The sequence below is a fragment of the Mugil cephalus genome, chromosome 17 (genome assembly GCF_022458985.1).
Source record: "Mugil cephalus isolate CIBA_MC_2020 chromosome 17, CIBA_Mcephalus_1.1, whole genome shotgun sequence".
Lineage (NCBI taxonomy): Eukaryota > Metazoa > Chordata > Actinopteri > Mugiliformes > Mugilidae > Mugil > Mugil cephalus.
The window spans coordinates 8,135,564-8,151,505 of record NC_061786.1 but is presented as its reverse complement, the minus strand read 5'-3'; the positions used below and the strand labels follow the sequence as shown (position 1 = coordinate 8,151,505).

Below are 15,942 nucleotides of genomic sequence, written 5' to 3'. Positions count from 1 at the left end.
ACTTGACATGATATCAGGTATCACGTTGTTTTATACTTGCAGCGGTATCATAACGGCATCTATTTTTACCCCCTCAGATTTGCAATTTGGGTTTTTATAAGCGTGCTCTCTTATGTTGTACACCCTCCAGCATGCAGATATAAAGCCTGTGCAACGCTTCTGTGAAAGGTGCTGACTCACTCTGAATTGATCCCCCCGGTGCTATGGGGTCTCCCACAGAGTCGATCATGGGCCTGAGCTAAGTGCTAACCCTTTACCGAACTGAAATCTATGGAATGTTGGAGCTAACAACACTGGAAAAATCAACATCGATCCCCGGTCTTTTATCCGCATACGGCCAAATCTTCCCCACTGCCACAGATCATTTACAGACTTACTTGATTTGTCTTGCTGTGCTAGTCCTTTCCACAGCCAGACACATGCTGAGCCACAGGACAGGTTTGCATTGTAAAAGCAACTTTCCTTCCTTTTCTAGTGACTCACTCTCTTGAAGAAGAATAATCTGTTGAAACACGGCTGGCTTAGGTTTTGGACTGTTAAGGGTTTCTCTAAATCTTACATTATTCCAGCTGTGTGCTCAGTTGCTATCGTGAAAATCTCTGGCGTCCGCATTAACATCCGTTCTAGAGAAGTCAGTCACAAATGACCTGTGTAAAGTGTAGTTGTGAACACCCCCAAGAAGCCGAGTCGCTTGTTCATATCCTTTTGGTAATGTGAGCACAAATTGCATCATAAGTTACATTAAACACCTCCTACTCAACAGGGGTGCCCTTGAGTAAGCGGCATTTTGCCTCATCCATTCAGAAAAAAAACACAATCACTAATATAAATGATCAACAGAAAAGGAAGGTCCTTCGCTAAATGTCACTAAATAATAACCATGCCAAAGCTGGGCTACACAAATCATATTTTCTTTTCTCTATACCAATCTACACATAAATGCATTTAAATAAACCAATTTCTCACCTGTAGGTAGTGACAGGGCCTGAGGTTGGGCTTGAGGTCAGTGGGCGTCATGGGCTTCTCCAGGTTGAGTGAGGACTTCCTGTAGGCCTCCTTGGCTTGGCTGACTGTTAGTGTTGACCAGGAGCTCCTTTTCATGAACTTGCCCTCCGGCGCCATGCTAATACTCTCACAGGCCGAGCACTTGACGTCGTTGTTGCTCTTGGAGGTCTTGAGCGACAGGTCTCCTCCCAGGTGTCCGTGCATTGAGTCGGGGTAACAGTGGCTGATGTGGTCCACGTGATGCCGTGACATGACGCTCGGAGTTCTGTACGTGCTGTCGCTGTCAAGGTTATCGTCTGAGCTCCACCAGCCTCCTGAGCGCTGCTTGCCGCTACTGTCAGATTTGCGGTCTTTGCTCTTGCTGCGTTTGCTGTGTTTGTGGTGGCCTTGGTGGTGGTGATGGTGGTGGTGAGAGCCGTCCCTGTGTGAGTCGCCCTTGGTGCCGTTCATCTTAGATGAACCTTCCAGGGAGTGAGACTTTGTAAAGAGCTTCTGTACCGAGTGGACTAAGTGGCGTATACGCCCAGGGCTTTCATTCCGCTGCTCCGTGGTCGTGGTTGTGGTGGAGGTGCGTTGGTACTGCAGTGTGTGAAAACCATCCCGGTGCAGCGGCATCTGTTTTTCAAATTGGTCCAGGAGGTTTGCTGGGATTCGGTTCATTTTGCCGCTTCCACCATGCGAGGATGAGCCACCGTCATCTCGGGATTCCCTGCCGCCAGAAGTGTTTCCACCGCTGTCCCGCGTAGCGCTACCGTAGTGCATGCGAGGGAAAGTGCTACTAGACATGGAGTGGTCGGTGGCCGACATGGACACCGGCATCACCATGCACTCAGAGTGAATGGAGCTCCGTGGAGAGCAACGATGGTGACCCTCAAGGGGGCAGCTCTCAGTGGGGCTGAGGAGGTAGGAGGGGGGCCGTGAGTCACCATGGTGGAGGTGGTGGTCCAGTGAATGGTCGCATTCAGCCAGGCCGCATGTGTGGGCTGAGGTGGGGGAGGTGAGCTGGAGCTGGGCAGGGCGGCCGCCAGATAGACCCTTCATGTTCCTGGGTGGAGGGGAGTAGCTGTCCTCATCGAAGTACGGCGAGGGCGACCATGAATACTGTTGGTCTAAAAGCAAGAAACGTAGAAAGAGAATATTAGATCACACAAAAAAAGCATTTTTCCCAGAAAAAGAAATGCATTTCACACGAAATAAAAATGCAAATTACATACAAGCTGGTCATTATCCACCATTCCCTCACTCTCCACATCCACTTCAACTACAGGGTGAACACAGAAAAAAACTCAAAAAGCCGGTCATCTGAAATGTCGAGGTGAATTCCACAGACGAAATCTCAGCCCTCTTATTTTCCGCTACTATTGAGGTGATGTGTGATGGCATACTGCCTAGAGATGAGGGAAAAAAAAGAAGAGAATGAAAGAATGAGAACGGCAGGCGACAGGTAGAAGCCCGCATTGCCATTTATCCGATGCAAAGTGAAATAATAGCCTATCACTCCATGGTGCTGGTGTCATCCGTCAAATCCCTGAGGAGCGCGCTGTGAAGTGCACGGCTAGATAGGAGTCCTTGGGATGCGATCACCAAACGCACCCCATCCCACTTTCTATCTGTTGGGCCTGTTGTCTTAGATTAATAACCAATCCCATGTGGTCAGCTACCAAGGACAAACACCCTAGCTTTCTATTCCAATATATTTAACTTAATCAGAGGGAAGGTTTGATTTATCTTTATGCCTCACTACTGTCTGCTCACACTCTAATTACAATGTCCTCCCTTTGAATCGTGTCACTACAACGTGGGTTCAAATTCCACCTGTTAGCACAGCGTTGTATTATGAGTGACCCCATAGATAATTGCTCTTCTGGCTCAATGTGACTTTATTTAAGAAAAAATGTGTGGAAGAGATTCGGTATGCAATCTGAAAGTTTTATTAGCAATACTATTTTTAGCTTACAAAGATTTATAGCTATTAAGTTATACATCTTATAATTAAGTAAGTGGCGTCTTAGACAAGTATTTGCTGTAAGAGTTGGCTTTATTTCCAGTCAGTTACACATTGTTTCTCATTATTACCTGGTAGTCAATTAAAAGCTGAATATGGCACTGTAAAAGTTTACCAAAGTCATATTTCAAACTGATCTTCACACTGTCTCTTGAAATCGGAAACAAACTAATAAACAATAATCATGTCCAAACTCACTTGTCTGCTAGTGTTAAGTTTAATAAAGAGATGAAGGAGAGAGGGTCCGAGACGCAAATGTAGCACTTATAAAGTATATTCATGTACTAGCAACTTCATACATTTATGAACCCAGTGCTGGTACGTGACAAAATGGATGTGTGGGCCACCCGTGGTTGCAGTGCTGACTAAATAAGTGATATTTGATCACGCTGTGCAGGTTTTGTTGCTATTTCTCAACATTATGGTCATGCTGTTTCACATCCTCCAGCATAAAAACAGGTCAGAAATTATAGAAAGGGATGGAATTTGTCTTAGAAGGTGTAGTTTGAAAATTACACACATGCCTCACATTAGTAAATGATAATATCTGTTTGCATTTGCAATATAATTCCTTTTAAGTATTGTTAATATTTGTGCGTCCTTAGCTTGGGATGCTGGGATCGGACCTTTCAAATATCGGATTCAGAGTGCAGAAAGGCTTAGAAGCACATCTAAAAACCCTGCAAATCGAAGTCACACAATATTTATTTCACACCATTCACACATGGTACTCAGAACATCAAGGACATCGTTCCTCTAAAATACTGACGCGTTCAGCCAAACGCGCCATCCCTGAAATAAACATTTACAGACCTTTCCTGTGATCTTTTTTAAAACGACGAAGAAGCACAGAAGAGATACTGAAGCCTCTAAACTCAAGACCAAACCTCTACAGGGTAATTTTAAGTGCGGAGGTTGCATAATTTACCGCATCATAAAAAAGTCTGTTAGTGGAAGGACCATTAAACACAAGGTTTTCATTACCTGCAAAACCAAACATTTTACTGATACAGTACCCACCCATGTGGCAATACATAGGAGCTTTTTTCTTTAGGGATGGGTACAGACACTTGGTATCATGGATGGAAGCAAAACGGTCAAAAGTTTGACTGTACTTCACCTCAAAAGATGCAGACTCGGCAATCTGCAACAAGTGCTTGAAGGAGATCTTGTTCGAAGGAGGTAACACCTCAAATTTGACATCCGACGATGTACAACATTTCTTTAAAAGCTGAAAATTTACCGTCTTTGATAGCCTGCAAGACCCCATGGAACCGTATAATCAGTGAATTTTATTCTTAACAATACCTATCCCTAGCTGTCTTTTAAAAAGCGCGTGACTGAACAGGTCATCACACACACTGACATCTATTGCAATAATTAAATCAGTTTTCGAGCTTAAGATATTTTTGCCTGGCTGGCTTTTAGGTAAATGTACGTATGATTTAAAATGGCTGCGAGTTTGAGTTTTATCCTCATATATGAAATGCTCTGTGACAAAACTCAGAGAGAAGGAAACTCTAGCTAGAGGCTGTGACTTGATTGCCTTGCACACATACAACAAATCCGAATTCTCACGAGATTCACAAAGTCACAAGACAACGCCACAATCCATCTTGCCAGGTTTCAAGGGTTAGGGTTAACCCTAACTGCTGCCAGCCACGGCATGTTTTAGATCTGACAGTAACTCCTGAGAGTGACTTTTGTTCATATATACATTTACAAAAAGAAGACTAAGAATCAGCACCCAACACCTGAAGACTCCACATTCCTTTGTTTCTAATCTTTAGCTTAAGACAGGCAGTGGTAGACACATCCAATCATCTCCCCGGTACGTTTTTGAAAGTGTCTGACCTTCCAAAACAGTTTCCGAGAGAGACTTTGCACATGGTTCTGTGTAACTAAACATCAGATTAGATCAGTCGCTGGATGCATTTGGATGACTACTGCTGGTTGTACACTCACACACTCCAGTAAAAGCACCACTCATGAATAAAAGTTACACATCTGGAACTGTGTGCGCTCTGTGGATTTCCTCTGGGCTCTGTCATTACATGCGGATGTTATCACTGTGTTTACCGAAGATTCTCCTCTTGATTATTATGTCAATAGCTGCGCGGAAGTCACACAGTCCACAGATCAAAAAATCCTGTGCGAGATCACGGGAAAGACTTGGCGTGCTGTTTGTGCATTGTGACTAAGGCTGCTTCTTTTCATCTTTCAAATTGGATAAAATTTATTCCTTTCAAACTTATTTTTTAATGAGGTCTAAGATCTCGGCCCCTGAGGTGCAGCCGTGCTCTTCTGTCGCCGTCGTCCTACCATCTGTCGAGATGAAAACAAATTCTCGTTGTTTACCAGTCCTGCACGAGGATGTCTCCTTGGCAGCGTGCTATAAAATTAATCCAGGCTACTCTAGGCAGACATGAGGGGGAAAAAAAGATAGGACATTTTCCCTCAGGATGGACTGCTTTTGTAAGGCTGTACATGGAGATGATACTTCGATTTATTGCTACTACTATGTACTTCAACAGGCCACATCAGGTGAACTTGCCTAGCTGCAGTCAGTCCAGTTCACCACTTGCCAGTTAATGCAGCAGAAGGATGACGGCGCAATATTGATTGATGTGATGCTATATTTGTATGAAGTTATGTCACTATCTTACTCCAAGGCCTTTCTATGACAGTATCTCAGGGAGCTGCTCCGAATAAATGATCTGCTCGCAGAGTTATGGCAATTCTCTATCTTTCTTTCCTCCCTTGCAGTGTTTCCACTGTTGATGTACAGAAGAATTTAAGGAATGAGAAAAGAGGAGAATCACGACACAAAAAGTACGTCCTACAAAACATTTCGAAGGCTCAATATATACTCGAGCCGGACTAGGGGAGAGCAGCTCCTCCAGTCAGTGCGCATCCTTCTGGCAAGTGCTCAGCAAACAAGGAGACAAGTATCAGTGACATCTGTGGACAGGGAGAGGGCTTGTTGTTTTTACTCTGATCCCGGCACCTGCCATCACATTATCGGCTTCCTGGCAAGGGTGCCAACTGCTTAGACGGACAGCTAAGACTGAAGGTGAATTTAGAAACCTAACGCTAATTCGAATTCAGCGCATCACTCAGCAGGAAGACAGAATTTTCTTTGAACGTCAGGCTGTCACACTTTTAACTGCTGGGGAAGCGATTCGGATAAAACATCTCTAAGTGGGGAAAACAAAGCAATCCGGATGCCATTTTTAGGTAAATCAGTTAACTCTGTTTTTTCTATGCAATGGAGAGAATTCCTCACTTGATAACATACCTACTAACACTTTCAGGTGACTCCTAGCACCCATTATCATGATCGTACAACTTTATTAAGAACAATTATCAAGTGCTATAACTTTTATAGATATCTGCACACACAATCCAGACTCTGTGTGGAATTTGAAATCATCTCAACAGCTGGTCTAAGTCTGTACAGGTAGGCAAGCCTGTTGACTTTTGAACGAAGCAGCTACGACTACTACCAATCAAATACTGACATGTATACCATGGCTTGATTTCTAGCTTTCCAAGACTACACAAGACCACGGATTGCTTTGTTTGATCCTGTGTCTCCTACAACATCACATGTTTAATCGCTTTCATAGTGGAAAGTAGCCCCTGGTCGACCAATCAAGCATTTTATGAAAGTGTCTGACATTTCCAACCTATTTCCAAAAGAAACTTTGCACGTGGTTCTGAGTAGCTGACCATCGTGTTAAATCAGCCACTGAATTCACCTGAATAACTAGTGCAATCAGGTATAAAAGTTACACATCTGTGGCTTAGGTCATTGTGACTAAGGTTGGATGTGGATAAAACATATTCCTTTCAAATGTTCCCCAATGAAGGTCTTTCTAAATATCAGGCCAGTTGATTTCTGAATGATTTAGCTAGCTAACTTTGCTGTCTTTTAAATGTCATGGAAGACAGTATTCCTAAAAGACAAAAAAACAACAACAAAACAAAAAACAAAAAAACAAAACCAGAGTCAAGCAGTTGGACTAAATGGTTTGGCTTGTTATCTCCTAGTCACCAGGATAGTGGCTACTCCTTTTATAAAGCATGTAGCACAAAACTTGGCACAGTGAGAAAAAATGGCCTGAGACAATATCAGCTCCCGGTATCCCAGGCAGGCCACAGAGGCACATTATTTACCCACTGCAACAAATCCCTATTCTGAAAACTACATGATGGCAAATACGTGATAAGCAGCGTTTCCCCAGTAAACCAGTCCCATTCAACATAACACGTGTACGGTTGGAGTCGCACCATATCTGACTTAACGCCACAGCCAACAGCAAGCCGTATAATGTTGTCAAAGCCCCCTGAGCTCAACTGTGATGAACACTCCTTCCACCTGACTCGAGCTGAGTGGGAATGGGAAACAGAGGCAGAGGAAGAGGCTCATTTATTAAGGGCTTCTGTTCTGTGCCATCGCCCGGCCTGCATGCGCAGACTTGTGAGTAAAGGTCGTTTTGCTCCTCTTAACACATTAGCATTTAAATAGCATTATATCTGCACTGAGTATCAGTGACAGCTCCCACTCTTCCACTGGCTCGGACCATAACTGGAGTTGAAAACAAAGTTAAAAGATAATAAAGCGCTGCACTAGACTAAGAGATCAGAGGCATGCGACCTTCAGACTTGGCAGTGGTTAGCATTGTGGCTAGCCACGGCACTATTTAAAACGGGATTAGGATAAAAGCAACTGCGAGTACACATCACAAAGCTGAGTTGAGCAACACATCAGAGATGGTCTTTAATGCTTTGTGTCAGCGGAAGAGTGTCGTCCTCCAAGTTGTCCGGCATCAAACGGCTTTAGCAATTTGGTTGCTTACTGTTTTACCATTAAATATGTGTCAATGCAACAGTGAAGAAGAAGAAGGGGAATGTCTTTGAGAGCTGGAGTGGGCTCTAAAAGGATTTTATTTGTGGTTACCGCAAAGAATCTTTCGTACCAACGATGCATACAAGCCTCTTAAAACGTCTGCCAAGTTCATTCAAGTCGTGCATACATTTAAATTTAGAAATTCAATCAGGTACGAGAAATGTCAAAGGCAAAAAAAAAATTGCGTAGCATTTAATGAGCAGGACTAAAAATTGGTTGAAACAGCCTTGTCAAGCTGCATCCCATCTAACTGGCCAGACTAAAGTTATACCCCTTATTTTCTGGGCAAAACAAATCGATACGGCAGCTTTCTTATCCGTCTCCCAAAGGTTAAATGAATTCTCCTCAGAATTCTGGCCTTTCTTTAGAGAATCAAAGAAAAGGGGAATTGTGTCTCCAACCATTGGGGCAAATAGGTGATGGCCTGAGCTATTAGATTTGAGAGGAAGCCGGAGGACACAGAGGCAAAATAGCCAGCCTGTCACCTTTGTAAGTCTTTTTTTTTATACCTGGCCTCAGTCAAAATAAGGTTCTGGCTCACGTGTTTGACAGATATCCCGCTCACGCGTCCGTCAACATTCGTGCCTACATTTCAAGTGAGGCGTGTGAGGTCAGCCCGAGCCGAATTATTTTTGTTGCAAACGCAATATTCAGCTAACCGAGCTCTTTCAAAGTGACACATCAATTGGGAGAAAATCACATGTCAGTGATATTTTTCCTCAAACACCATCTGTCTCTGGACGAGCGTGACAGCTATAATGCCAGTTCTTTTTATGACCGCCGCTGTGACTGACACCTAATGCTGAGACACGAAATCAAGAGCATGCGCCGCATCACTGTGTGCTGAGCCAGCGCTGCACATGTCACATGCGCAAATGCATGTCCGCATGGTCGCTCACACACTTCTACAAATAAATCCGACTGAGACTTTATGTCGGTGCGATTAGAGGGGTCAGTGTCAAATGGATCCATACCATAACAATGATTTACACTATTACTCAGAACAGCGGTCCACTCATACACACACACACACACACACACACACACACTGCTGTAAGTCGATACAATAAAGACAATAAACACAAGCACCGTTCAACTACTAATCACGGTCGATAAAAAAAAGTTGCTGTATCACAGTTTATGTTGCTTTTGTTTTGGAAGCCTCTGACCAAATGCTCCACTGCACATACATCCAGATACAGTATGTGTGTATATTACAGAACATGAGCTAGAGTTGCACACAGTGAGACAACAATCATTAACTGTTATCTGTGTCCATTACCACAACAATTATCTTGGAAAATGAAGATAAGCATATGTACTGTAATAAATCTCAACCGGCCACTCGTGAACAGGAACAGGGGTCACTTTTCCTAATTTATTGGTGAGTTTTTAGGTACTCCCCACTGTGCTCGACATGCACTCAAGTTTTTACGTATGCACGTTTTTAAAGTTTACACATTCTCATATTACTGTAAGTTAAACATTTTACAGAAGCCCGCAATCTTTACGTATCGATGGGTTAACCAAAGATTAACAGCGGTGCAGTCATACACGTATATTATATTATATTATATTATATTATAACAAGTATTGTAATTTTGATTTTTAAATATAAAAGTAGCAATGCAATGAAATAATCCAGTGTATGGGTAATTTTAAATCACTCAATAGGGTTACTTTTACTCATTGGGTTGGGTCAAATGAGCACCACAGGATTCTGGGTCAAATGGGTTAAATCCATGGAGCTGATTTTATTTAAAACAAAATGGCTCTGACTGGTTTTTGGACTATCCAATAGCGTGTAAAACTTTTTTTTTTTTTTTTTTCTGCATTGGTTGAAAAATTCCCATAATGAAATCCAAATGCTCTTGTACCAGACTAAGAAGTCGCAATAATTGCCTAAAACACTGATCCGAGGCATATAATAGTAAAACCTGTTCTTGACCCATTTGGGTACACGTTCAGGTCCCTTTTAAAAGGTAACACTGACATTAAGGAACAGAAGTTTGAACAGATGGAAATTAAAGTTTCTATTTCCATCTGAAAGTCTTTTTGTAAACAGATGTCAGCAAATGAGTATAGCATCTGCATTTTACCTTTACAAGGATGTGTGGCATGCGACACTCCTTCGCAGTGGAGTTGGGTAAATAGCAACGCATACGCAACAGATTTCCCTTCCCTGCTACGAGCGGTGTAATGGTGTAAAGGAGGATATGCTCATCAACACCTTTGTAACCTTTTGTGCTCTTCAAATGTTATGCTACAATATAATCACACAAAAGTTTAAGGTTAGGGGTTAACCCTTATCATATGGCAAGAAATCCACTGGAAGTTTTCACTGGAAACTAATAAAATATTCCTGGCAAGGAACAACAACAACAACATGGATGTTTGGCTTGCATTTTCTTGTTGTTTCCGCTGCACCAAGCTGCACGCGTTTGGGCCTACAAACCTGAGAGTGCTGTCAGCATGTGAGAAATGGCAGCGAGAGTCCTCGGCAGCAATCAGAGCCTACACCCCACTATCTTTCTCCCAGCAGGATGGCGGTTTGCCTGAGAGCATGGAGGGATAGATTAGAGCAACGCGGAGCTTGAGGAGCGTCGTGTGCATTGTCTACCAGGCTTCTGTAAACAACCGTAACGACTACGTGAAGATGGTTCGGTTGTGGCTGTATGTTTTGAGAGAGTGTGGGGAGATAACAGCTACAAGAGACGTTAAAATGATACCGAGAGGGAACACGAGCCATACTGGCAGATACGCATATTCTTGTAAGCCGCTGAATGAGCTCTGCACACAAGTCCATCAGCCTAATCTCTTCAGAAATGATTGGGCTATTGGCAGGCTGTCCCAACAAACGTAAAATGGCAATTTCTCTTTTCTAACACCCAATTTCACCTACAGCGCGGCGAGCTGAATGCATGCGCAGTATTTAGCTGCGGAGAGATTATGGTGGGCAGATAAGGAGAAGCTGCTGAATGCCTGAATACTTATCGTGAACCCGCTAATGATGAAGCGAGTTATCAGTGCTGCGCTCAGCGCTCTTCCTCAGCTGCCTTTTTCTCTCTGCCAATCAAAGCGGGGACGGAGCGACAGACGACAAAGTGTCAGGATCAGCGTTCTTTGTTCGGCCCAGAATCACTATACTTGAGGGCTTTTGTGCTTCCGAGGTTTCTGGTTTCTCTTTTGTATTTGGACAGGAACACAATTGATGCCTACACTGAAAACATGAAGCACATCTCACATCCTGCTGTGGCAACTCCATCCCACACAGCAACACAACAACAGCAGCAGCAGGAGCAGCTATGGTGTCAAATTGTCTTGCCATCCTCGTATAATTTCTTATTCGAGCAACGATCTCCTCAATCTAAATCTATTCAAAGCCCCCTCTTCATTTACAACAGCCATGCGAATGGACTTTGAGTCCGACAATGCCCCCCACGCAAACTCTTGCCAAGTGTGGTGGATTGCATGGCTTTGCATTGACATGGTGGAATCATAAATCCAGCGCAGCTATCCAGCTATGAATAAATCATGCTGAATGTGAAATTCTGCCACAGGAAAAGCCCTGTGAGTGTGTGCAAGAGAGGCAGCGAGAGAGTAAGTCACATCTTATGTAACAGCCAGGACTGCATTCCCAGGCAACTTGTTAGAGGAAGCCTCAGAACTGCTGTTGCTGTAGCAACACGCTCTGAAGTTCCCATCCTTTGCTGTCTTTGCAGCCACTGAGGAGTTGGGGAGGAAAACAGAGAAAATTTGATATTGTCACACTGTTAATTTGCAGGGATGACACGCAAAATAAACAGACGCCTGTTTAAAATCAATAAGTGTATCGAGTGTTCTTAATGCTTGAGTCAGCAGTAGCTCATGCTTCCTGACAAATGAAAGTGTCCAAACCAGCCCCGAGTCCTCAGAGACGATGCCTTCACGGAAACCGTTTTCAAAAACACGACAGGTCTCCAGAGCCCTGCAGGCAACCACACTCCTCAGCCTGGAGAAGACAATTGAAATCCTTTCCCCTCTAATGTAATTTTCCTCTCTGCAGAACACAGCATCCCTGCGAGTGGAGGGTGGGGGCTGACCATAATGACTTTTTGGAGATGGGAGTGATACCGACAGTCCAGTGCAGATCATTGTCTCTCACTTGCCTTTTTGCTTCAAAGTCAGGCAGAACATTGGAGGCACACAAGTCAATCGGCGTGCAAAATAATTTGCTGCGACGTTAATTTGGACGAGATCGGATCAGAGCAGAAAAGCATACGGACAACTTTTAAACGGTGCTGATGGTACATAATTAATTAGCCTGTAGATGATGTGTTTGCTTGTGGGAGAATCAAATTCCCCCACAAGCCCTCGAGCATCCATGTGTTCCTCTGGATGGAAGATAGTTTCATGTAGCTCAGGGGGCGGGTCAAGGTGAACCTGGACACATCTGACAGTAAATGTAATTAGTGAAAGTGCCTGTCCCAGTGTTTTACTGGCCTAATTTCACAGCAATGAAATGAAAGAAGTGCTATTGACATTGCCCCGGGGCACTCTAATTGCATCATACAAAAACTATTTACCAGGAAATGGCAGAGTTGCCAAACAGCAGAAATAGCCACTCCATGTCGTTGTAATGGTAACCTTGTTTGGTGATGTGCTGCAAAGAGCTGAACTGAGCGCTTCTTCCCCAACAATAGGCCTTGGATAACCAGTAACATCAAGGCCCTTCTTAAGCAGAAGAAGAGGCCTTTTGAGGAAGGTGTCTAGGAGGAGCTGAAGCGTATGCAGCAGACACTCAGGGTCCAGCTGAAAGAGGCAAAGGAGAAAAACAGAACTTGGAGCTAGAGTCTGTAGCTCCAAGAAGAGGAGCACTGGGGAGGAGGATTAGGAGAGGGTCAACCAGTTCAATGACTTTTTTAAAAAGGTTTGACTGTCCTGCCCCCTCTACTGCTCTTTCTGCTTTAGTTCAGACACCAGACTGCAGACAACTGGCTTGTAGCCACCCGTCATACCACCACTGCCATCACAAGAAAAGGAGGCCGGATCCAAGAAAAGCTGCCGGACCAGACCGGTTATCCCCACGATTACTCAGTGCCTGTTCTTCTGAGCTGGGGGAGCCCCTTGAGCATAAATTTAACCTGAGCCTACACCTTAGGATGGTCCTCCTGCAGTGAAAGACATCCTGCATCACCCCACACCAAGAAGTCCCCAGGTCGGACACACTCTTGTTTGCATACCAGGAGAAGGTGGAGAATGCTGCTGTCTGGGACTATCAGCAATGCAGCACCACAGGAGACTTTCACCCTAACCCTAACCCTTTTCACCTTGTACACCTCAACCTTCGATTACAATACAGAGTCATGTCATATGCAGAAGTTCTCAGATGTCTCTACAAGTATCAGGTATGTCAGGGATCGACAGGAGCAGAAGCAGAAGGATCAAGTGAACAACTTTTTCTCATGTGAACCACCTTCTGATCGATACAACTAAAACCAAGGAGATAGTAGTGGATTTCCGGAGGTCCAGACCCTACCAACAGCCTGTAACCATCAACAGGGAGTGTGGGGAGGTGGTTCAGACTACCACCTACTAGTTCTACCAAACTATTGTTGCCAGTACCCTCTTCTGTGCTGTGGTGTTCTGGGGAGGCAGCGCTAAGAAGAAAGGCACTTTGTGACTGGATAAACTGATACAGAAGGTGGGCTCTGTGGTAGGGGCAGAGCTGAAGTCCCTGACATTGGTGGCAGAAGCAAAGACCTTGAGCAAAATCCAGTCCCTCATGAACAATATCCACCATCCTCTACACGACACCATGGTCAGACAGAGAAGCTTGTTCAGTGACAGGCTGCTGTCTCTGTCCTGCTCCATGGACAAGATGAGCAGGTTGTTAGTCCCTCAGGCCATACTATTATACAGTGCCTCCCTGCGAGGAACTGGACTGTGACCACTTCTGCTACTACTGTCTAGTTTCTACACAGCATTATAAATTCATATCATTATCATTTTAATATCTTTTATATCAGTTTATATATGATGAAGCTAATGGAAACCACGGACAAATGAACTATCTATCAGATCTAATCTAATCTAATCACTGTTATCACCGATGTGACTGCATGCATTGTTATTGCTAACGGAGCATTTTTTCTGACCTATTGATGAATCTAAATGTTAAAAACTCAAGTCATGCAATTATCCATGAAAATTAAGAATTAAAACCAATGCAGATCAGGATTCTCTCGAGCCCTGGTTAGACTTGGTGTTAAATGCAGCTTAGGTGCGTTCACAACAGGCGTTACAATGTGTCTCTACTTGCATCTGGACTGACCATGTGAGAGGTGAGATCCCAGCTCTGTGCTCTCTATGCAAATAACACGAGACCCATGTCATTAAGAGTGCAGTAAAATTTGTATGGCTTCAAAACCACACACGGTGCTATTTGCTTTGTGTTGACCGTAACTCACCGAAAGACATATGAGTCCCTATGAAACGGGTTGTAACGTAAACCTTGTAAAATGTCCATATGCACAGTAATGACACTGCTACGCTGTTTGCAGCAGCTGAGATAAACCGCTGAGGAAAACTTAACTCCACATGGCTACTTTGCATACATCAACGTAAACACATGGCTAATAAACCACATGCTAAAACATTTCTTGTGACAAAATTACACATCACACCTGCTGATAATTGACGTATGTGTTGATTGCTTAGACTTACTCATTATTTTAGTTACTTGACAGCTACGAAGACAAACAATGTTAAAAGGCTCTCATTGCTTATGTACAGACACCACCTCTCTGGCTATCCATCATAAATGTGTTTTTGTGTTTTCTCTGAATGAGTGACGCAGAGAACCTCAAGTTTGTAGTCAGTCCATCAATGTGGCCACATGCAGTCTTGGTGGTCAGACCTCAGATGGGTCTTCTATGCGTCTTGGCTGTGCCACTTGTGATCAGATAAACCAGGATGCACGTTAATACCAGATCTGAACCAGAATGTTATGATGTAAACACTAAATGATACACTTATGAATGACTTGAAGGAATACATCAATGACCGTTAAGCAGAATGTAAAGCAAAAAGATTTGATATTAACTCTGTTCGTTTGCCTTGATTGATTTTATTTGGCAGGTCTCATTCTCTAAATATCCATGGTAATGAGGACACCGATCAATAACAGAGCAACGGTCTGTGAATGACGACCTTTGAGAGATCAGGAAGCACCAAAGGTCAGGCAAGACGGCCACTTATATTTGACAATGTGTATGCTAATTTAGCATTTTCTCTAATAAACTAATGGGATTTAAATTCTTCTCCAAGATACTTGAGACAAAGTCAAAGTCGTGTCAAATAGATACTGTCTTCTGCTTATCTGCCATTTATATCATGATAATTGATAAATGAGTAGACTTGATGCTCTCTCTCCAATTACGATGCATGGCACCCGATGCTACACATCTAATTAAAAAGAGTAATGTAGATTAGACATGTACACTCATGCTGCCTTAATAGTCAACATCTGCGCAAAAGCACTCCTATGGGGGGCCAGGCTGGCTTTCGTTTGCTTCCCCAGGCTGTTACTAAAACCACACGGTTCTAGTAATAATTCAATGGAGTGAGTGGGCTGATTGAGTCCACCCCCTAGATCCAACAAAAGCCGCCGTAATGGGATAAGAAGAGGTATGGAAAACATGGATACGAGCTTTCAGAACAGCCAGATACGATTTAAGGAAGGAGGCTGTCACCCGTTTGACAATGACAGGTAGAAGACAGAACGCAGGAGCAGAGAAAACATATCGACAGCAATGTTTGAGACAGCATGTTGACAGGCCAACACTGGAGCCCATTTCCAGTTCACATCCCTCCTTCACACTATTTTTATTTGCATCCCCAGGGGTCCGTGTCTTGTCAGAAAACCGTTTCTGAACCTCTGCGATGAGCAGGAGTAATTCATAATGTCAGATTTGTTAGCGCACATGTATTTGAGTGTGCGAGAATCTGTGCGCTGTCAGGCACAGGGTGTATGAAGAGA

The 15,942-nt window shown here is 43.7% G+C and overlaps 1 protein-coding gene across 9 annotated transcripts in view; it reads right to left on the bottom strand.

Annotated features, from left to right (window-relative positions):
- Positions 1–15,942, bottom strand: part of dlgap2a (discs, large (Drosophila) homolog-associated protein 2a) — a 174,920-nt gene that overhangs the window by 54,303 nt on the left and 104,675 nt on the right. For 8 of the 9 annotated variants that reach the window (XM_047610952.1, XM_047610953.1, XM_047610955.1 and 5 more), the window contains one exon: positions 967–2,114. In XM_047610952.1, coding sequence (XP_047466908.1) covers positions 967–2,114 — 1,148 coding nt within the window. Of the gene's footprint in view, positions 1–966; positions 2,115–2,219; positions 2,362–15,942 lie in introns of those variants that run through there. The other variant, XM_047610958.1, reaches the window with a different exon arrangement.